The sequence below is a fragment of the Lontra canadensis genome, unplaced genomic scaffold, assembly GCF_010015895.1.
Source record: "Lontra canadensis isolate GAN:19392208 unplaced genomic scaffold, GSC_riverotter_1.0 scaffold38, whole genome shotgun sequence".
NCBI lineage: Eukaryota > Metazoa > Chordata > Mammalia > Carnivora > Mustelidae > Lontra > Lontra canadensis.
The window spans coordinates 3206299-3228576 of NW_022631032.1; the positions used below are offsets into that span (position 1 = coordinate 3206299).

The window sequence follows — 22278 nt, forward strand, 5'->3', positions numbered from 1 at the left end:
TCCAGCATTTAGGAGTGAAAACCAACACCATTTGCCTTTGCACTGCAAGGCCTGGAGGTCGGTCAAGGTTAGGTTGCTGGATCCACCGAGCAGGGCTGCGGCCCGCGTGTGCCGCAGCAGAAACCCGCGAGTAAGAAAGAAGCCAGTACGCGGACCCGACTGCTCCTCCCCGCACCTGCAGTCCTGGCGCCTTTTCTGTCCGACCACGCCCCGCCCCGCCCCGCCCCGCCTCGCACACTAGCCTAGGGTCCGCGTCTCGCTGCCTGAGCACCGCTCGCCCCAGGCAGTCCACAGCCAGGGCACCTCTGGGGCGTACGTGAGACAGGAAGTGACGCAAAGCCGGGGGAGGGGTTGGAAGAGGGTGGAGCCAAGCTATAAACAGCCGGTTGGGGGCGAACATCCCCCAGAGAGCGTCAGCTTCGGCTTGTGGCGGCTTTGGAGGTAGCGGCTGGAGGGGGTGTCCGTGTGAATGTCGCGCCGATGCTAGAACACTGCCGGCCCTCCTGGCCTCTCTTCAGCCTGCAAGGCTGGTCCGAGCGGACTCCGCGGCGGCCCCCTGGGTGCTGTCCAGCAGTGTCCGGGAGCCGCGGGGGCCGCGGGGAGGCTGCGGCGGCTTCTGAGAGGGGCGAGGGGGATGGAGCGGGGTCCGCGAGCGGGTCAGGAAGGGGCCGCGGCGGCGCGGGGAGCGGGCTGCAGGTGCAGCGAGCTGGAGCCGCTGGGCGAAAGGCTGTCCTCTTTGCCTTCCTGCGCCTTGTCTTGGTCACGGAGCGGCAAATGGTTTTTCCGTTAGGGCATGGAGGGCGAGATGAGGGGTACCCACTGTAGCTCTGAGCCCCGCCATTCTGCTTCCGGTTCCTCGGGCCACCCGGATCCCTTGTCCTCCCTGGCTCGTCCTTAAAAGACGCGGGACCTCGTGGGACAGCCTTAGGCCGCGGGCGCGGGAGTGCGAGCCACGCTGCCGCAGCGGCGACCCGCTCTAACTGAGAGCACGTGGCTGCTCCGAGAAGTGTCCTCGGGGAACTGCTGTCGTGGTGCATGGGTGACCTTGAGCTTGTAGCCCTTCGATCCCAGGGCCTACTTGGGCCCTGGTCTCACTGCTGAAAGGGTCAGAGCTGTCCTCGACTCGGTTACGAGTGTGTCCTGGGAATTTGATGGGAGTTTCTGTAAGCCCTGAGTGTGAACCCTGATACACCCTGATCTAGCGTTGCCGCTGGCCTTGTGTATGGGTTCTCAGTGTTCCCCAGGCAGAAGCCGCTTGAACACCGCGGGTATTGACTGAAAGAATACTGTGATTGCTAGGCTCTCCTTGTTGGAAGGTGGGAGACGCAGGGATGACTTCTGGTTTGTGAAGCTATGGTCTGGAGGCTAAGTGAAAGCTGTTGGGATTGGAATTGGCTTTTGCTTTCAGGAAATTAGTGATACGGCTAAAAGGCTGTGCTATATTAATGAATGCCTTAGAGACCCATTGTATTACTGCTGGTGGATGGCTTTCTAAGGTAGTAGTGGGTAGGGTGAGTAAGAAAATGTTTTGTGACCCGGCTCTTCGGTTAATACTTTTCCTTTGCTTTCAGCGACCTTGGGTAGACCAGGGAACTTAACTGCTTCTGCTTTCTTTTCTGGGAGGTTGGGTAAGAGAATTGAAGTAGGTCAATATAGTTGTCCTCTTAAAGAAGTATTTGGATACCTGATATTTTTATTCTAGGCTTAGATACGAGTTGGAATACTAGATGATTATTCAGTTGCTTCTGAGCTGAGGGATTTGACCTTACTGACAAAGACATTTAAGGTGATTTCCAGAAGTTTTCTCTTGCAAAACTCAAGTGAGACTATCTATAGTACTTGTTGGCCCTGTTGGGCTTTTTTTCTCCCTTTTGGATTATAATAAACTCAATATACTTCACAAGAAGATCTAGAATTTAAAACATTTCATCGATAATGAAATATTGTATTTTCTAAAGGTTTATATAGCATAGCACCCTTGAACTTTCTTTAGTGGAATGTTTTTGGGAAGTAATGGTTGTGAAATTAGCCTGTGCTGAAGATTGTTGGGTAGAGATAATAACTCCACTAACTCTGCCCTAAGTTGGTGGCTGTTATTTGCCTTTGATAATGTACTTATCTATAATGGAGCATGGTTCCTGGTGGAACTTGAATCAGACAACAGTGAAAGCTAGTTAAAAGTGATCCACATTTTGGAGCCCTTCTCTGTGCTCTCTCAGATAAACACCGTACAGGTAGATAGCAATGAATTCAAGTGGTCCTGACCTTTGAGTAGGGCAGTCTTTTTACAGAAAGCTGAATGGGAATGAAGATTCTCCTTGTTTTCCTCCAGGACCTTTTCATTTTTGTATTTTTTGAAAAGATTTATTTGAGGGGAGGGGCAGAGGGAGAGAATTTTCAAGCAGCTTCCGGCTGAGTGCAGAGTCTGTCCTTGACTGGATCTCACCACCCTTGAGATCATGATCTGAGCTGAAACTAAGACTCAGCCATCCAGGTGACTGAGCCACCATCCAGGCACTTCACAGCCCTTTCATTTTAGACCCTTAATGCTAGGAAAGACTTTGACCATCTCTTTACAAGTCATACTAGGTGGACACAATTATGTGTCCTGAGGGCTCTGCAGAAGTTTTGTATTCATGTAACCTTTTCATTTTCCCCTGCAAATGAATAGGGAAAGAGTTTGCAAAACGGGAATCCATAATCAATTGCTTAAGAACTTGGAGCCCTACCAGGTAACCTTTAAAGTTTTTCTGCCTTTTTTTTTTTTTTTTAAGATTTTATTTATTTGAGAAAGAATGCATGCACATGAGTGGGGGCAGGGGCAGAGGGAGAAGGAGGAAAGAATCTCAAGCCAGCTCTTTGGCAGAGGTCAAGAGATCCACAGCTGGATGTTCTTTGCAATCCCGTGACTCTGAGGTCATGACCTTAGCCGAAACCAAGTGTCAGGCCCAACTGACTGAGCCACCAGGCGCCCCTGAAGTTTTTCTGCTTTTTAAAATCTCCCTACTGTCCATGCTTTGCCCAGTGATTCCAGGATAAACCAGAAAAGTGCCAGGGATGGCAGAAGATTCCAGGTGTAAGGTATTCATTATATTCTCTATGTAATTTCCAAATGATAAGAAGAATGAACTTCATATACATTAAGCATGTCCCACTACTGTTAAGAAATATATCCTGGGGCGCCTGGGTGGCTCAGTGGGTTAAAGCTTCTGCCTTCGGCTCAGGTCATGATCTCAGGGTCCTGGGATCGAGCCCCGCATCCGGCTCTCTGCTCGGTGGGGAGCCTGCTCCCTCCTCTCTCTCTGCCTGCCTCTCTGCCTACTTGTGATCTCTCTGTCAAATAAATAAATAAATCTCTAAAAAAAAAAAGAAATATAATATCTTTATTCTTAATTACTCCTTGTAAATTCCTTATTTTTAAAGATTTTATTTATTTGAGAGAGACAGCATGAGCAAAAGAGAACACAAGGCAAGGGGAGGAGATAGAGGGAGAAGCAGACTTCTTGCCGAGCAGGGAGCTAGATGGGGGACTTGATCCCTGCACCTTGAGATGGTGACCTGAGCCAAAGGCAGATACTTAACTGACTGAGCCACCCAGGCGTCCCTTATCTTTCATATATTCTGTATTAAATGTAGGGCAGAGAAATCAGAGAAGGCTCCAAAAAGATGTTCCCTGAACTGAGTCAGGAAGAAAAGAGTCAAACAAGAACAAAGGAAGAATGTTAGTCCCATTTTGGAGAAAGTAGAGGACAGTAGTTAATAGGTAGTGAAGTCCCCTAGAACAGAGCCTCAAAAACAGGTAGAGGTAGAGGAAATTCCTTTTATGTGAACTCTAAGGACTTGAAACTGTGGTCCATTTTCTAAGTGGAATTGAGCTTGTCAATAATAACAAAAAAGTGGCTTATTGTTACTTCAGGTAAAATGGAATAGCAGCCTTGGGCATCTTAGACATAGATGACAGTGTATTTTGGTACATGATCTGTTCTGCCCCACTTAGCTATATGTTTTGTGTACAGACTCTTGGTTTTGAGACACTCCAAAGTAGCTTAAGACCTCAAAGTGTTGCTGTTTTAAAAAATTAAATAAAAATCAATGCCACATTTCCAGAAAGTAGGAATAACATGATTTGAATTACAAAGTTTAGGACTGTAGTCTAGCTAGTACCTTTGCCTACCTCCTGTCTTCTATCCCATGGCTCAATTAGAAGACATTTCAAATCCTTCCATTTCATGTTCCCAAACATGAACGGGCTCTGTTTTACTTACCTTGATTTTCATTATTGTGAGAAACTGAATAGGTTTTCCAGTTATCTGAGAGCACTAAATATATACAAGGTGCTAATATGTATAAAAATCAAGGTGATGTTTGGTTTGTCTCTTGTTATAAATTATCAGCAGTGGTGATATCTTGAAATAATAAAAGTTGTTTGGCGTTGAGATGCTGTCTTTTAACATAACTACCTGCTTATAGACAGTTACAACTGGTATGGAAAGTTTCGCCCATGCTTTTAGAGCACATAAATTAGAGTGATTTCAATTGGAAGAAAATTTATTAAGGGGTTCTTTTACATACAGAGCTTTACTGTGTGTGAGGTCCTTTTGAAAGAATGATTCAAATTTATATATAAAACTTAAGGAACAACTTATAGATATCTACAATTGTATTCTTTATAGATGTGGGGTTAAATTATGAGATAAAATGGGAATTGCCTAGGTCACAGTTTTTCCTCCAACTTTATTTCTTTTATGTTATAATATTTTGTGTCTGAGTATTGGAATAGAAATACTGGTTTTCTCAATAAAAATGTATTTAGATTTTAATTATATAAAATAATTACATATTCTATTAATATCTTTGTTTATGCAGACTTGGAATCACGTAATCTCGTCGTTTATTTAAATCCTTCACTTGGATCCTTATTTAAGAGTGTTGTCCCTTTAGTCTCAAAATTCATTTAAAACTAGAAACCTTGAGGAATGGCTGGTTCAGAAGAATATTAAACTTGAAAGCGGCTCTTTCCTAGAAAAGGGTGGTTAAAATTGGTTCAGGGTGGAGTCTTCCAGTTCTGGTGTTAGTGATTGGGTTTGTGCTGTTGTGGTGCAGTGATCGTGATAAACTTTTTGTACCAGATGGGCCAAGAGACTGCCTCCTAGAAACGATCTCCTGCTTCTTAGCTCTGGTCTTTAAGGCTTGGGAATGAAATTTTTGTTGGTAACAGGTTTTGACAGGAGACTTTCTAATGCCAGTTTATATAATGCCTTTTACAATCTTCATATATCTCACAGTTTGCTTTGTGGTACATGGGTGTTAAATGCGCTTTAAGTGTAATTATAATATAGGAAAAGCCTTAAAATAGATAGTATGAATTAAGTGACCATTTTATTTACTTCAACATAATATCATTTTCAAACACCTAGATGCATTCAAACCAAATTAATTAGAAAATCCAGATTTCAGTTAATACCTGTACTGTAACTTAATATAGGATTCTCTTGGTTAAGGAGGTGTTTTTTACTTTTTTTTTTTTTTTAAAGATTTTACTTATTTATTTGACAGAGAGATCACAAGTAGTCAGAGAGGCAGGCAGAAAGAGAGGAAGGGAAGCAGGCTCCCCGCTGAGCAGAGAGCCCGATGCGGGACTCGATCCCAGGACCCTGAGATCATGACCTGAGCCGAAGGCAGCGGCTCAACCCACTGAGCCACCCAGGGGCCCTGGTTTTTTACTCTTGAAGTGGCTGTCAGGGGGCCTGGCTGGCTAAGTCAGTTGGTAGAGCATGTAACTTTTGACCCCCAGGGTGGGTGTAAGTTCATGTTGGCTGTAGAGATTACTGGGGGGTGGGAAACAAACAAACAAACTACTAAACTGGTTGTCATTGAATTATTTTAAAATTTATTTTAATTGATACACGACATACCATATTATATTAGTTTTAGGCATGCAACAGTGATTCAGGGTTAAGATTAATTTTTTAAATTTCTGGAGATAAGAACACAAGTTTTATAACCCAGTAACCCATTGAACTTCAGTTTTAGATGATCAGTTTTCAGCCTTGAACAAGACACTTAACATCTCAGATAATTGGCTTCTTTGTCTGCGTACTGTGTTTTTTGTCTATTCTTTTTCCATCAAAGATCTGCTAGATAATTTGTAAGAACTGTTCATTTAATCAGAAGGATTGGGTTTTTGGTCATTTTTATTGCAAATGCTTTGTTATGGGTCTTTGTAGCATGACCATTCTTGGCTTAATTCTGCTTTAGTTTAGTTTTTTTTTTTTTCAGGTGCTAGTCTGTTGTCTTTTGTATTTGTTCTTTTGACTACTAAATTCAGCTACTTAAATCTACTTAACATGGGTGACATTCTAACTGATTTTTCCCACATGCTTTTTAAAGATTTACTTATTTATTTTTGGTGGGGAGGTGAGGAGCAGAGCGAGAGGAAGAGAATCTCAAGCAGACTCTCTGCAGAGTGTAGATCTTGCCATGGAGCTCAATCACATGACCCTGAGATCATGACCTGAGCTGAAACCAAGTCAGACGCTTTACTGACTGAGCCACCCAAGTGCCCCCCCCCCACATTTTTAAGTTTGAAAATTTTCAAGCCTACAGGAAAAATTGAACAGTACAGTATGTATCCATGTACCCTTTACTCTGATTCACCAGTTCCTAATAGTTGCCACATTTGCTTTATTTCTTAACACTTTTTAAAACTGAACTGTTCAAGAGTAAATTATACAAGTTATAATGTGGGGTTTCTGGGTGGTTCAGATAGTGGGGTATCTGGGTGGTTCAGATGGTTGAGCATCTGGCTTTGGCTCAGGTCGGGATCCCAGGGTCCTGGGATTGAGCTCTGGGTTGAGGTCCCTGCTCAGTGGGAAACCTGCTTCTCCCTCTCCCTCTACAGCTCCTCCTGCTTGTGTGCTTTTTCTATCAAATAAGTAAATAAAATCTTTAAAAAATAAAATAAAAATAGACATTATGATACTTCATTCTTTTTTTTTTTTTAATTAATTTATTTATTGGACAGACAGAGATCACAAGTAGGCAGAGAGAGGGGGGGAAGCAGGCTCCCCACGGAGCAGAGAGCCCGATGCGGGGCTCGATCCCAGGACCCTGGGATCATGACCTGAGCTGAAGGCAGAGGCTTGAACCCACTGAGCCACCCAGGCGCCCCTATGATACTTCATTCTTAAGCTTATTATTATTTTAGTAATTTTTACATCCAACATAGGTCTTGAACTCAAAACCCTGAGATCAAGAGTTGCATGCTCTTCCAACTGAGCCAGCCAGGCTCCCTGATATTCAGTCTTAAAATCTTCAGTATTAATTTCCTATAAACAAGGGCTTTCTCTTCCAAAAACAGAATACCATTATTGCACTCTCCAAATCTAACACTGATACAGTATTGTTATCCAGTATATAGTCTGTATTTAGATTTATTTCTCCCAATAATATAGTTTGTCCCTTCCCCCCCCCCACCCCCCCACCTCAATTCAGGATCTAATCAAGGATTACACTAAATTTAGTTGTCATATAAGCTAAATGTCTTTGTTAAAGACGCTTTCTAGAAAGGTGATAATATATTTAAAAGTAAATTTGATGTATAATAATACAGTGGTATCTATCTCACATTAATTTTCTGTTTTAATCTCTAGGCTCTTCTGTGTGGCAGCTCAGAATGATGGATCAAGCCAGATCAGCGTTCTCTACTTTGGTAAGATATTTTAAGTTGTATTTCTTGTCACCAGTTTGTGAGAATATGAAGTATACAAGAATGACTCTTACCCAGTAATCATGAAGTCCTATCCAAAGGTATCCTAAAGTATTTGTTTATCTTGAAGTGGTAGTCTTGAGATGTAACTGTTCCACAGAGGAAGGGTATATTCAATCTGGAGTAGAATGAACTTGAAAATTTCCTTTGAGAACTTTTCAGGGTATTTTTTGGGTGTGGTGCAAGGGGGACAGCCAAGTAGATAAGAGGAACTGAAGAAAGCACTGTATAACATGTATACCCATGTTATACATACATAACAGACACCCCGAATGAAAAGGCTGAATGAGATAAAGGCCAGTGTGTGATCTAGCCCTCATCTGCCGTGGACAGAACAGGGCATAGGGAAGAATGTTGCTTTGAAAGAGGAACTTCTTTTTCCTTAAGAATATATAGCAAGTCCCAATAATGGCCCAATAATAAGTATAGTACCTAACCAAACTTTTTGTAAATGTTCCTCTTCCCTCTCTTCTCTTTCATAATGCCTTTTTTCCCTTTTTTTTTTTTTTTTTTTTTTTTCCAAATCTCAGTTTGGTGGAGAACCATTGTCCTATACCCGGTTTAGTCTGGCACGGCAAGTAGATGGTGATAACAGTCATGTGGAGATGAAACTAGCTGCAGATGAAGAAGAAAATGTTGACAATAACGTGAGGGGTAATCATGCCAGTGTCACAAGACCAAAAAGGTTGAATGGATTTATCTGCTATGGGACTATTGCTGTAGCCCTCTTTTTCTTGATTGGTAAGAGTGGCCATTCTAAACTTAAATGTTCCTTGTCACTGACTCTAGGAGGTCTGTTAATTCAGCTAAGCAAACATATATTTTGTACCTTTTTATGTGCCATTATGCTAGGCACTAGGAATATAATGATGACTGAGATTCTAAGTAAGCCTGCCTTGAGTTGAGCCTTGTGTGCGGGGAGAGATACAGGAATCATTGCATTAAAATGTGCCAATGTTATACTAGAAATACACACAGAATATTTGTAGCATACAAGCTTGCCCTAAGGATTTAAAGAAGGCTTCTGGGAAGAAAAGTTACCTATGTCTTACAAAGGTAATTATTGAGGGACATGTGGCTGGCTCAGTAAAGCATGTGACTTGATTTTGGGGTGATGAGTTCAAGCCCTGTATTGGGTGTGGAGATTAGTTAAATGAAAAAAAAAGTAACTATTTAAAGTTCTTACACATTTGACTCTTGAACAACGTGGGCTTGAACTGTGTAGGTCCACTTACATGCAGATTTTTTTCAATGAATATATTGGAAAATTTTTTGGAGATTTGTGACAATTGAAAGAATTTCCCAACTGCATAGCCTAGAAATACTGAAAAGGTTAAGAAAAAGCTAGGTATTGTTTTAAGAATATACTGTATTCACATATGTATGCATGTAAGTAACGTGTATGTACAAAATATGTGTTAATTGATTATGTCATCATAAAGCTTCTGGGCAACAATACGCTGTTAGTAATTAACGTTTTTGGAGAGTCAAAAGTTATATGCAGATTTTTCACTGTGTGGGGGTTTACACCCTAAAACCACCCCCAACATTGTTCAAGAGTCAACTGTATGATTTATTAGATTCACTGGTTTAAAACACATAAAACTGAGATTTTATTATTTACTTTCAAACTGTTTACAGTTTGAATAAACCTATATTCAAGGCTTAGCTGAAAATATTAACAGTTCCTATAGGAATATATTATAAAGGAAATTCTGAGTTCAGCTGTGAAACTTTATCCGTAGGATTTATGATTGGCTACTTGGGCTATTGTAAGCGTGTGGAACCAAAAGCTGAATGTGAGACACCATCAGCAACGGAGTCTCTGGAGGCAGAGGGAACAGAACCTTCAGAAACAGAAGAGTACTTCCCTGAAACACCTTCTCGCTTATTTTGGGCAGACCTCAAAAAAAAGTTGTTAGAGAGACTGCACAACACAGAGTTCCTCACCACTATGAGGTAAGCTTGAACTACTTCACAAATTTAATCTCAGTATTTAAACAAATAGCAATTACTCAGAACAGTTCAACAAAACAAATGAGACAGTCTGGAGGAAAGCCTTAGAGTTAGGGCAGGCCTCCCCCTGTGTTCAGCTGGAGGGAAAGCAATTAGTAAGGAATTCAAACCCTCAGATGGGAAAAAGAACTTTCCTGAGGACACTCCCTTTTCCTTAAAAAAAAAAAAAAATCCATAGTTCTTTGATCTTTTTGTTATCTGGCTCTCTTTATAGTCTGTTCCCTGTGTCAGACTCTTTTCTGCTTTGATTTTGCATCTTAACCTCTTGTAAGTCATGCTGTGCTTTGCTACTATCCACAAAGGTATCAGTAAGTAGCCTTTATTTTTGAGATCAGGACTAATTTGACTGCCTGACTTGATACAGAGACATATCATGTCTTTAGTACTCCTTGATTTCTTCTGGTTCTCATTAATCCATACCCTAAGAAGTGTCCTTAAGGTTCCTGTCCTTTGGTTTTTAAGATCTTCCTTAGAAACTTATCTAACTCTGTGTAAAGGATGTATTCATCCTTTACCTTTTAGCTGGCTTCCTACAGTTTCAGTGATAGAGTAATTCTCTTAATCTTAGGTTAGGAATCTTGGCATTTTTACTTCATCTAGTGAATACTTTAGTGAATACTATATACCAGGCCTTATAGATAAAATGAGAGTGTAGGTTACAAAAGAAAAAAATCTATATGATCTACATATGTTTACAGTGAGACATAGGAGACCAGAACAAGCAGTAGTTTTGCTTCAAAGTAGGTGAAAATTAAAGCTGTACTTGAGTTCACCAACAGTAACACTATCTTTCATTTTGCTTACAACAGATTTCTTGGAAACTGCTCATTTCCCCTAAAGCTACCCTAAGCAGGTACCCCCTTAGGATGGAGCTCCTGAAGGACCACTTTACTAGGATAAAGAGGTTTTAACAAGCTGAAGACCTAAATACCTTCAGATACTTGGCCATTTTTTTCCCCTAAGTTTGCCTTTAGTCCAGAAATTTTGAGTCACAGTTAATTTATCTTAGCTATGACTACTATTGAGTTACGCTTTTAAAACAATTCGCTCGATACTTGAGTTCACAGTTTATTTTAAATTAAATTTCAGTTCATTTTACAGTGATGGTTTTTCCTCTAGGCTGCTGAATGAAAACACATATGTCCCTCGTGAGGCGGGATCTCAAAAAGATGAAAGCCTTGCTTTTTTCGTTGAGAATCAATTCCGTGCATTTCTACTTAGCAAAATTTGGCGTGATGAACATTTTGTTAAGATTCAGGTCAAAAGCAGGTATGTTGAAAGATGGTAAACTGATTTTTATGTAAGTAGCTATTTTCATGTGTGCTAATACAGCAGAGACTTTCATAGTAAATAATGCATGTCAAATACTAAATGTATTAAAACCATTTAATTTTTTTCCCCAAGGTTGTCCTTACCTTTAGTTTCACTTTAACTTAATCTTTTTAGCAGTGCTCAGAACTCGGTGACCATAGTGGGCACGGACAGTGGTGTGGTATACCTGGTAGAGAGTCCTGAGGGTTACGTGGCATACAGTAAGGCAGCGACCGTTACAGTAAGTAAGGCAAAACAGTACATGAAATTGTTTTCCCTGCTGAATAGCTCAGAAACTCATTGTTACTTCTGTAGGAATTTTGGTGTAAATTTACTTGTAAAATGTCCCTGATCGTGAGATACTATTATTCTCAACCCTCCTATACTACAGTGAAAGTAAAATCCCAGGTTCTCAAATAGGACAGCAAGGGCCCTAAGTCATCCGCCTGCTCTTTTCCTCCTTCACTGTGCTCTGGCCACCCCAGCTTCCCTGGTGTTCCGCAAACTCTAAAACACAGGCATGCTTCCACCTCAAGGCCTTTATAAAACTTAGTTTTCCTTCTGCCAGCCCCATGCTTCCCTTAAAAACCAAAATGGCCTCTTCTTCATTTTGTGTAAGTCTCTTCTCCACTGTTACCTCTTTAGGGGGAAGTGTCTTTCTTAATTATCTTGGTAAAAATGGCCTTCCTTCAATCAGTTCCCCTTATCCTGCTTTATTTTTCTTCATGGAACTTAACACACCTGACATTTGTTTCCACACTAGAATGTAAGCTACACGGAGAGCTAGAGGTTGGCTTTCTGTACTGCTATGTCACAGAGCCCTGCATAGTGCCTGACAGTGGTGTATGCTGAATGTGGATAATCAAGATGCCATGTGGGGACAGATAGAAGTAACCATTTTGGCTAGAGTCTAGTCTTAGCTTGACTCTTTAATGCTTGATCATTTTTAAAATTTAGGCAAATATGGCCAAACTACTACAGAAATTAAAAAACAGATCTATGTAGGTTTTTCAGGTGAGAAAACATGTTTGTATGTCAGGGGTCTATCTAGTGGGTGCTTTCCAAGCCAGATGAAGTCTTAACTGTGCCGTATCACTTTTCCTGGCTACCTGCAAGCTAGGGGTTGGGGATGGGTGCACTTCTGGCAAAGAACATTGAGAGTTCAGTGTTACAGTCAGTTAAGCATCCAACTCTTGGTTTCAGCTCAGGTCTTAATCTCAGACTGGTGAGATTGAGCCCCATGTGGGGTTCCACACTGAGCATGGAGTCTGCTTGTCTCTCTCTCTCCCTCTCCCCCTCCTCCCACATCCCCCTTCTCTCTCTTTCTCTCTCTCAAATTAATTAGAAAGAGAAAAAGAACATTGAGGGTTTTAGTTCATCCGCAGGCTGTCCCGTATTTGGATATTTGGTTGTCAAAGTCAGTTGATAGCTCTAATAGAATTTAGGAACATTATGAGACAGCTTTTATAGACACCTAAAAGTTGATCTATGCAAATCTCTTTATTATTGTAATAGTATTTAATAGTTTTCACACAGGTTTATTATCAGAACTTTCGGTTAAGACCCGTTCCTATGTATGTCCTTAATTATCTAGCATTCACTTGTTAGGAACTTTATGTAATTGGTGCTGCCGGGACTAGCCTACAGTATTTATATTGGTTGTCTTTGTTTATCATATTCTGTTAGCTTTTCTCTTCCCCCAGATATTAGAAGCGATGTAAAAGAGATTATATGTCAGTAAGTCAGTGCAAATTAAAGGCAGCATGCGATGATACAAGACGTGAATATAGGGGACCAGAAGTCTTGACTCACTCCTGATAACTGACCAGTTCAAATAGAAATCTCTTACATCCTTTCTAGGCTTGGGCATCTTTTTTGTCTCTTGTTTTCTCTCTTGGGTTTCATCTGTAAAACCATCCTGTCTTAGACTCTGTGGTTGTTCTAGTTACCCTAATGCTCGTTAACTCTGTTTTTATTCTAGGGTAGACTGGTCCATGCTAATTTTGGCACAAAAAAAGACTTTGAAAATTTAAACTCCCGTGTGAATGGATCTTTAGTGATCGTTAGAGCAGGGAAAATCACTTTTGCTGAAAAGGTGAGTTTAAGTTCTTGAATACATTGATACACTGTTTTTCATTTAAATAGTATTGATTTTTTTTTTTTTTTACATTCTGAAAACTCAGTCTTAAACTCTCATACCTAATAATTTATTAAAGTGTTCAACAAATTAAATAAGTTGTAATTCTCTAAACCGTAGGACACTTGTAAAACTATGGCATAGCCACTTGGAGTATTCTGCAGTCATTGTCTTCCAGTGAAAAAGAAGTAATGAGAAATGCTTAAGTGAAGGGAGTTTAGATTTAAAATAACAATATTCTGTTATATAGGATTGTTAAATTGTTAAATTAAGGTGCTTTGTTACATTCTATATAACCGAGTTTTATGTATATAGAGAATTCAGTTATAACTGTTTTATGAAAAGGAGAATTAAAAGTCAGAACTCCATAAGAGCCTAGAATGGAACATAGCAAAAGATAGTGGTTGTGTTGGATAGGTTTTTATTATTTGTCTTTGAAACTCCTTGATGGGAAAAAAAAAAAAAAGAAACTCCTTGATGAGTTAGTTAAGGCAAGAATTTTGTCTCAATATATAAGCTCTTTGAAACATTGGGGAGTTCTGGTGCTGTCCTCTGTAACCCTTTGTCTTAGCATAAAGCGCAATACATATCTTCTGATTTTGTGTGATTACCTCTTCATTTTCTGATCTTTGCATGTTTTCCTTCAGGTTGCAAATGCTCAAAGATTCAATGCAATTGGTGTCTTGATATACATGGACCAGTCTAGATTTCCCATTATTAATGCAGAGACTCCAGTATTTGGCCATGTGAGTTTTTTCTTAAGTAAATGAGTTTTTGGGTTCTACAAATTGTTGCTGAGTTCTGTCTGCATTAGAAGTACAACATGCCTTCCTTAAGTGCTCTTTTTTTCTGTGAGAGTCTAGCACTCACAAGAAGATGGATGTGACTTTTGAGACCTAGTTATTATTGCTGATGGAACCTTCTCAGCAGTGACTTGAATTGGGAATTTGGCACATGCCATATAAAGATAAGAGTCACGTGTTGTAGGCCACTCAGACCATTAGGCTTTGAGGCACTAAACTAAATTTAAGCTTTACCCTCATACTAAATCTGAATCTTCTAGGGATTTCTTGAACAAATGCCTGACCTGACAGAGCGCATTATTCTTTTATTTTACCAGGCTCACTTGGGAACAGGTGACCCCTACACACCTGGATTCCCTTCTTTCAATCACACTCAGTTTCCACCATCCCAGTCATCAGGATTGCCCAGCATTCCTGTCCAAACAATTTCCAGAGCTGCTGCAGAAAAGTTGTTTGAGTAAGTTCTTACTGGAAAGCTCTCTTATCTGAAAACTGGTTTTATAAATAAAAAGGAATATTTTAATTTGATAACATTTAAAACAATTGGCTATAATTTTCCCTATTTGGCATATTGTGGGGTGGATAGCTCTTAACTTGTAGATAAACATGAATGTTTTCCTCCATAAAGTGATCTTAATAATTAGACATTGGATTTATAAACTCAGCCAGTCCTTGTTCAGTGTACCCAGTGTATTCCTTGTATATTATTCCTGGCCTGCCTTCTGCTTGAGGACTTCCTGAGGTAAAGCACTTTGCTGCCTGTGGCAACCCATTCACTTATTGGAGTAGATCTGTTAAAATTGTTGTTGAGCTGAAATCTTACTCCCTGTAACATGCATTACTTCTAGATTTTCTTCTTAGTAACAGAACAGTTCCAGTTTTCTAGTCCGTAGATTGATTATCTTCAGTTCTCATGACAGTTTCCAGATGCTTTATAGTCATGAGTAGTTCTGGATATCCTACCTAATGTAGTAGTATCCCTCTTTAATAATAGAACCCAGTCTGATTAGAGTACTTGTCATTAATTTTTATCTTGAGCTGGACATATTTCCCACCTGGTATTGGCATAGGATAATAGATCTAGTCTCAGACACTTATGTGAGCATTTATTTGCTGTGTGACGTAGAACAAGTTACTATAACCCCACTGATCATGTTTCTCTGACTTAGATAGTTGAAATATATTCAACTTAACAGGGTGATTGGTTTCAAATGAAGAGCATCTACATGTAAGGTACCGGTATAATACTATGTGACTATTAATAATGCTATCTGCGAGGCATTTTTAATAGGCGATTTTTATCGTTCTTACCACCACTTACAAGTCTTCCCTAACCTATCAAGCCAGCTCCCTATCTTATCCTTGTGTAGTGGGGGGGTAATAATGTTTTGACATACTTCTGTAAGTAGAGCATTGTTTGGATAACATGAGGAATTCAATAGGGGAAGATTCCTATCTATCAGCAGCATGAAAATATTCTTTTATAACTAAGATAAGAATGTATACTGGTTAGTAGAGAGAGTGAGGAAACATGGGAATCTATTAATGGGCTTGTATGTAAGAACTTCATTCTGAGTCCATCTTAGTATCTACTTAAAATGTTAAGTTATAACTGTCTCTGGCAGAAAGGCATGGGTCGGATGAGAATAGATAGAGAGTCTACGGCCATACCACCCTGAACGCGCCCGATCTCGTCTGATCTCGGAAGCTAAGAAGGGTAGGGTCAGGCCTGGTTAGTACTTGGATGGGAGAATAGATAGAGAAAATTTTAAACATTGGTTAAACTTGGAGGTAACTGATTTTCAAATGATTGCATACAGGTCCAATAAGACAGAAGTGGTTGGCCACCAAGGAGCAAATTTTGTATATGTTTTCTTCTTATGTCCTCTTAGCCTAGACTTGCCCTGGCAGTAAGGAAGACTGATTTTGAAAGCCTGTGGGAAGCAACAGTAACTCTGATGTCCGTTTCTTCCAGAAATATGGAAGGAGACTGTCCTTCTGCCTGGGAAACAGACTCCGCGTGCAGGCTGGAGACTTCCCAGAACAGGAACGTGAAGCTCACTGTGAATAATGTGCTGAAAGAGATAAGAATTTTTAACGTTTTTGGAGTTATTAAAGGTTTTGAAGAACCTGGTAAAGACCCTTGTTTTTGTTTTGGTTGTGTTTTCCTAGTTCTTCAGAATGTGACCAGAAGAGGCAATGCAGGAAGGCTGGCTTTGGCTTGATTTTGTAGAGTGCTAACTCCTGTCTGTCCTTAAGCTGTTTATTTAAGGTGACAGTTTTATTGGGAGATAATAAGACCCTAGGAAACTAACTTGTCAAAACTGACCATTATGACTAGAAAATCTCTTTTAAGTTACTGAACAGATCAGCCATAAGCACATTTCTTCTTGAAGGGGGCAGATAATAAACATGTTGCAGGCTATCAGTCTCTGTGGCAACTACTTAATTCCAACAACATTGCAGCATGCAAATAGCCATAAATGATATGTAATAAATGTGCACATAGGCTGTGATTTACTACTGACCCCTTGAATAGGCCATTTAGTTAAGTGAAATCTAATAGTCTATCATTTAGTAAGGAAAGCCCTTGGACTTTGGTTGCTTATTAAACAGTTAGTGGGCACTAATAGGTGGCTGATAAGTAAACTTAATTGGTAATGTGGAAAGAGTAGCAATACTAATAAGGAAAAAGATTAGTATTGTCACATGAACTTTTAATTCCCAGAGTCCTAAGTCAGAGATGAAATAGCTTATCCTTAGAGCATATATTGCATTTTTACCCTTTCGACGAACATTATTTTAGAGTTCTATATTAGAAAACAGTTTAAAAGTTGTTTGTATAACTTTTTTTTTTTCTTTAAGATCGCTATGTTGTAATAGGGGCTCAGAGGGATGCCTGGGGTCCTGGAGCTGCAAAGTCTAGTGTGGGAACAACTCTCCTATTGGAGCTTGCCCAGATATTTTCTGATATGGTCTTAAAAGGTACAGTACAAATTTTGAGAACTTGAATATCTACGTGCTATGTATATTTCTAAATATTTTATGCTTTCTCACTTTTGCCTATATTATTATGGTTCACTTGTGCCAGACTCTTGAGTTCTTAGGTATAAAGCAGGATTGGCTTTTATTGGATCTGCCTTTGACTTTTAAACAGCTTTCCATGCAGTGTCATCATCGCACTGGGAATCAATTCTTTTGAGACACCAAAAAAATGTATTGGACCCTAATTCTTAGTTTGACATTCAGAATGGTATGGCAAATCTAGCATGGTCCCTAAGGAATCTATTTTAAAGGAAGCAGTGGTATATAGTGTACTCTGTACTAATTTTCTATAATTTTGTTATAAAATTTTCGGGGCGCCTGGATTGCTCAGTGGGTTAAGCCTCTGCTTTCGGTTCAGGTCATGATCTCAGCATCCTGGGATCAAGACCCACATCGGGCTCTTTGCTCAGCAGAGAGCCTGCTTCCCCCTCTCTCTCTTCTGCCTCTCTGCCTACTTGTGATCTCTCTGTCTGTCAAATAAAATAATAAAATAAAATTATAATATGTAGGGGGTGCCTGGGTGGCTCAGTCATCAGCATCTGCCTTTGGCTCAGGTCATGATCCCAGCGTCCTGGGATTGAGCCCTGCATTGGGCTCCCTGTTCAGTGGGAAGCCTGCTTCTTCCTCTCCCACTCCCCTTGCCTGTGTTCCCTTTCTTGCTGTGTCTCTTTCTGTCAAATAAATAAAATATTTTTTTAAAAGATCTTATTTATTTATTTGACAGAGATCACAAGTAGGGAGGGAGGCAGAGAGAGAAAGGGGATACAGGCTTCCCACCAAGCAGAGAGCCTGATGTCGGGCTAGATCCCAGGACCCTGAGATCATGACCTGAGCCGAAGGCAGAGGCTTTGACCCACTGAGCCCCCCCAGGTGCCCCCAAATAAATAAAATCTTTAAAAAAGTTATAATATGTAATTTTCTATTATACTTAGAATACTAGATGCGTTCCTATATGTTTATAATATGTAAATACAAATACTTTCAAGCCTTTCTCCCTTGGTACTTGCTGCCATTTCTCTGCACACACCCCCACACAAACAAACTCCCATTACCTTGAATCTTTGGGTCATAGGGTAAGTTGCAATGCTTAACTTTATGCAGAAGTACATAATACGGAAAAATACATAAGGAAAGGGGAAGAATGGAGGGCAGCAGCACATAGTCACAAGAATTGTCACTAATGTAATTTCTCTGAAAACTCTATAACTTAAATGTGTCAATTTTTCTATTTTGTAAGTGGTTTGTAAAGTAACCCAGCGTTTTAAGTGACTGACCTCTATGCAGATTGTTTTCAGAGAAGGTACACATTATAGCTACACCATAATCTCAAGTATTCCTTGGTCCAGAAGTTAAGGAGCTCAAAGAATAGAGTTGGAAAAAGGTGACTTCCTATAAAAATTGGTACCTGCCATGTATTTGAAATCTTGCCAGTGATCTCCTACCCTGTTCCTTGTAGATTACTTTTAAAAAATTTTTATTTTTGTTCCTTGACTTGGGGCCTCAAAAGAGAAATATTTTTTAATCTGCTATCTTGAATTAGAAATTTCTGGTTTCATCTTAGGTCAGTTGCCTACCTATAACCTGTCCCAAGGTAAAACTAACTTTTTGTTATCTTTTAGATGGCTTTAGACCCAGCAGAAGCATTGTCTTTGCCAGCTGGAGTGCTGGAGACTTTGGAGCAATTGGTGCCACTGAATGGCTAGAGGTATTACTGTACATCATCCATAACCCAGAATGGGCAGCTGAACTCATCGGGCTTAATTTATCCTCCAGAAACCATGCTTTTTAGATTTGATTACAGTTGATCCTGAACAACACAGGTTTGAGCTATGCAGGTTCACATATATGTGGCTTAAAAAAAAAATAAATACAATGTATTTATAAATACAATATATGTAAATATATACAAGTACATCCTCTAAGTATTTTCTCTTATGATTTTCTTAGCATTTTCTTTTCTCTAGCTTACTTTATTGTAAGAACACAATATATGATGCATAGAACCTACAAAATATGTGTTAATCAACTGTTTGTTATTGGTAAAGCTTCCCGTAGCTTTAAGTTACGTAGTTCAGTTTTGGGGGGTCAAAAATTATAGGTGGGTTTTCAGTTGTGTGGGAGGAGGGCAGTGCCCCAACCCCCACGTTAGGGGAGTCAACTGTATATCATTTTTGCCTTTGTATTTTTAGTCTCAAAAGACTAAATTTAAAAAGGTATCCCTAATAATAGCTGCTCCATGTGACAGATTAATACATGTTAGTACATTTAGTATTTTTCCTTCTCTTCTAGGGATACCTTTCCTCCTTGCATTTAAAGGCTTTCACCTATATTAATCTAGATAAAGCTGTTCTTGGTAAGTATCCTTTTTATTAGCTGTTTATGAATTTAGATAAACTTGTAAAACAGAAGAAAGTCTTTCACAGCAACATTCATTATTTTTTACAATTTACATCATTCCCTAATTAAGACTGACTGCAGCTTTCTCTTAGTAATCCATTAAATTATAGAACGGGTACAGATTGCCTTTTTCAGTGCAATGGTTCCCAGTGTAGCCCTCAGTTAGCAGCATTAGGACCACCTGGGAACTGTTAGCAATGTTAAAATTTTAGACCTTTTGAGTCTGAAATTGAAGCATAAGTCCAGCATACTTTGTTTTTTAAATATTTATTTATGTATTTATTTATTTGATAGAGATTACAAGTAGGCAGAGAGGCAGGCAGAGAGAGAGGAAGGGAAGCAGGCTCCCTGCTAAGCAGAGAGCCCAATGTGGGGCTCGATCCCAGGACCCTGGGATCATGAACTGAGCCGAAGGCAGAGGCTTTAACCCACTGAGCCACCCAGGCGCCCCGGGCGTACTTTGTTTTAACAAGCACTCCAGGTGATTCAGATGCACTAAAGTCTGAGAACCATGAGTCTGGACTATTTTTTAGACCAAAAGGAACCAAACCGTACTGTATAGAATGGTACTTCTAGAGACTAATTCACATCAAGCTAGATGGTGGCATCATGAATAGAAACACCAGATAATCAAATTCTAAAAGAGTTTGAGTGTTGTTAAAAGTGCAGATGTAGCCAGTGGATGAATTGAATAGTAAAGTATCTCATTGGAAAGAGGAAGGAGTTAAAATTGAACTAAATTTTTAATTAGATTCATCATGTATTGCTGTCTTACCTGTAGACAGGCAGAATGTTTTGGAGTGTAGGAAGTAGATGGTAGCTAGCAGATGACTGTCCTAATTAGGTGAACTAGAAAGGTACCAAAAAACAATTAACTCTTGCCAGCTGAGGGGGTATGAGCATCAGTTGAGTCAAATTAGGGTTTCAGTTACTAAAGAAGTTGATTCTTAATCACCTTTTGTCTAGTTCTTAAAGGGGGTAGTTGTATTTGGCCACTTACATGGGTTACTGTCTTCCTTTTATGTCAAGCACTTTTGGTTGTAGAAGTAGCCGTGTAAAAATTACTTGACTAGAGAAGAGGCAATGTTAAAATAATCTCTTTGCAGGTACCAACAGCTTCAAGGTTTCTGCCAGCCCACTGTTGTATTCGCTTATTGAGAAAACGATGAAAGATGTGAGTGTATACCTAATTACAAAATCTGTAACTTAATTTTTTATCTAATTTACAGGAAGATGGAAAATAATACTTAAACCGTCATAAGTAGCCAATTAGAGGAATTTAGAATAAATTCTATAGCAGCATTATTTAAGTTCTGCTCATGGCTTATTTGCTCTGCCTATTGAACATGTGAGGTGAGGGTAAACTATTTACTTAGTAAATATAAGGGATGTGTGGTATATGAAAGGCTCTGATCTCAAAAAATAGGTAGTCTCTTTGGGAATACTGCAGAATTTCCTGAGGCCTAAGCTGTACTATGGGTGTCCAGTGGGGGTTGTCTGTAGAGTAAGAATGTTAAGGAAGCTTTAAATGAACTGGAGGGGGCACCTGGCTGGCTCACCTGGTAGAGTGTGCAACACTTGATCTCAGGGTTGTGAGTTCGAGCCCCATGTTGGATGTAGAGATTACTTAAAATATTAACTCTTTTAAAAATTTAAAAATAAATAAATAAATGAGCTTGAACTATACCTAATATGTAAATAAAAAGACCAAATGAAATATTCATTGAGTAAATACAGACATGTGAATGACCATAGTTTTGCAATAGGGAGGAATAAGATTTGGCTAATGGGCTTAGAGGCCATATATATCAGAAAAATTTTTTAAAGATTTTATTTTACTTGAAAGAGAGCACAGAGGGAGAAAGAGAATCAAACTCCCTTCTGAGGACCCTGAGATCATGACCTGAGCCGAAGGTAGACGCTTAACCAGCTGAGCCACTCAGGCTCAGAATGATTAAAGATGGAAAGAACAAGGGTCAGAGAACTTGGCCTTGATCCTTTGGGAAACTGGGAATTGTTACAGAGTCTCCAGCAAGGCAGTAATGTGTTTGCAGGTTAGGCAGCAGTAGTATAAAATGAGCTAGAAGGACCAGAAACAAGGCAGGCCTACCATGAAGGCTAGAAAGGGCTTTTAAAATTGTGGCGAAGCCACCTTTAAAATGGTTTAAGGAGAATATTTTTTTTCTCGTAGTAACTGAAGGAACTCTATGACGGCACGAGCCTAGTAGGAATAACTTTTTAGAAATTTGAGATTGTTTTACCAGTCTTAAATTTTTTCAAGAAGATAACAATAAATCTTTTTAAATAAATGTATATAGATCTAAATGTTTGTGACCAGGCTGAATAACTATGTTCAGAAAGATTCATTTTAGTGACATTAACTTTTATTTTACAGGTAAAACATCCAGTTACTGGGCAGTCTCTTTATCGGGACAGCAACTGGTTCAACAAAGTGTAAGTTGAGAAAAGTTAATGAACAGCTTATAGAAAAGCAGAATTATCCAGTGACACCTACTATGGTAGAAATGTAAACCTAACCTTGCAGTGAGCTTACCTATACTTAGGGTCAATTTACGATTTTATTTGGGGATAGGGGTAGGGTTGCATGATAGCACAGTCTGCTCTTTAGAAAACTTTCTAGAGTCACATTCTTGCTTTCCTTTCAGCGAGGAATTTTCTTTGGATAATGCTGCTTTCCCTTTCCTTGCGTATTCTGGAATCCCAGCAGTTTCTTTCTGTTTTTGTGAGGTAAGTCTGAACTCTGAAGTCATAATTTTGATCTTCTTTCATCAATTTTGAGA

The 22278-nt window shown here is 39.6% G+C and overlaps 1 protein-coding gene across 5 annotated transcripts in view; it reads left to right on the forward strand.

Annotated features, from left to right (window-relative positions):
- Nucleotides 1-412: 412 nt before the first annotated feature.
- Nucleotides 413-22278, forward strand: part of TFRC (transferrin receptor) — a 28693-nt gene continuing 6827 nt past the window's right edge. Inside the window, exons 1-16 of one of the 5 annotated variants that reach the window (XM_032869383.1) lie at nucleotides 413-465; nucleotides 7653-7711; nucleotides 8299-8509; nucleotides 9514-9727; nucleotides 10904-11053; nucleotides 11231-11336; nucleotides 13077-13190; nucleotides 13880-13978; nucleotides 14353-14492; nucleotides 16011-16168; nucleotides 16901-17020; nucleotides 18700-18785; nucleotides 19370-19433; nucleotides 20584-20651; nucleotides 21873-21931; nucleotides 22144-22225. In XM_032869383.1, the coding sequence (XP_032725274.1) occupies nucleotides 7676-7711; nucleotides 8299-8509; nucleotides 9514-9727; nucleotides 10904-11053; nucleotides 11231-11336; nucleotides 13077-13190; nucleotides 13880-13978; nucleotides 14353-14492; nucleotides 16011-16168; nucleotides 16901-17020; nucleotides 18700-18785; nucleotides 19370-19433; nucleotides 20584-20651; nucleotides 21873-21931; nucleotides 22144-22225 (1707 nt within the window). In that variant the 5' untranslated portion in view covers nucleotides 413-465; nucleotides 7653-7675. Of the gene's footprint in view, nucleotides 466-2713; nucleotides 2733-7652; nucleotides 7712-8298; nucleotides 8510-9513; nucleotides 9728-10903; nucleotides 11054-11230; nucleotides 11337-13076; nucleotides 13191-13879; nucleotides 13979-14352; nucleotides 14493-16010; nucleotides 16169-16900; nucleotides 17021-18699; nucleotides 18786-19369; nucleotides 19434-20583; nucleotides 20652-21872; nucleotides 21932-22143; nucleotides 22226-22278 lie in introns of those variants that run through there. The other 4 variants (XM_032869386.1, XM_032869385.1, XM_032869384.1 and 1 more) reach the window with 4 other exon arrangements.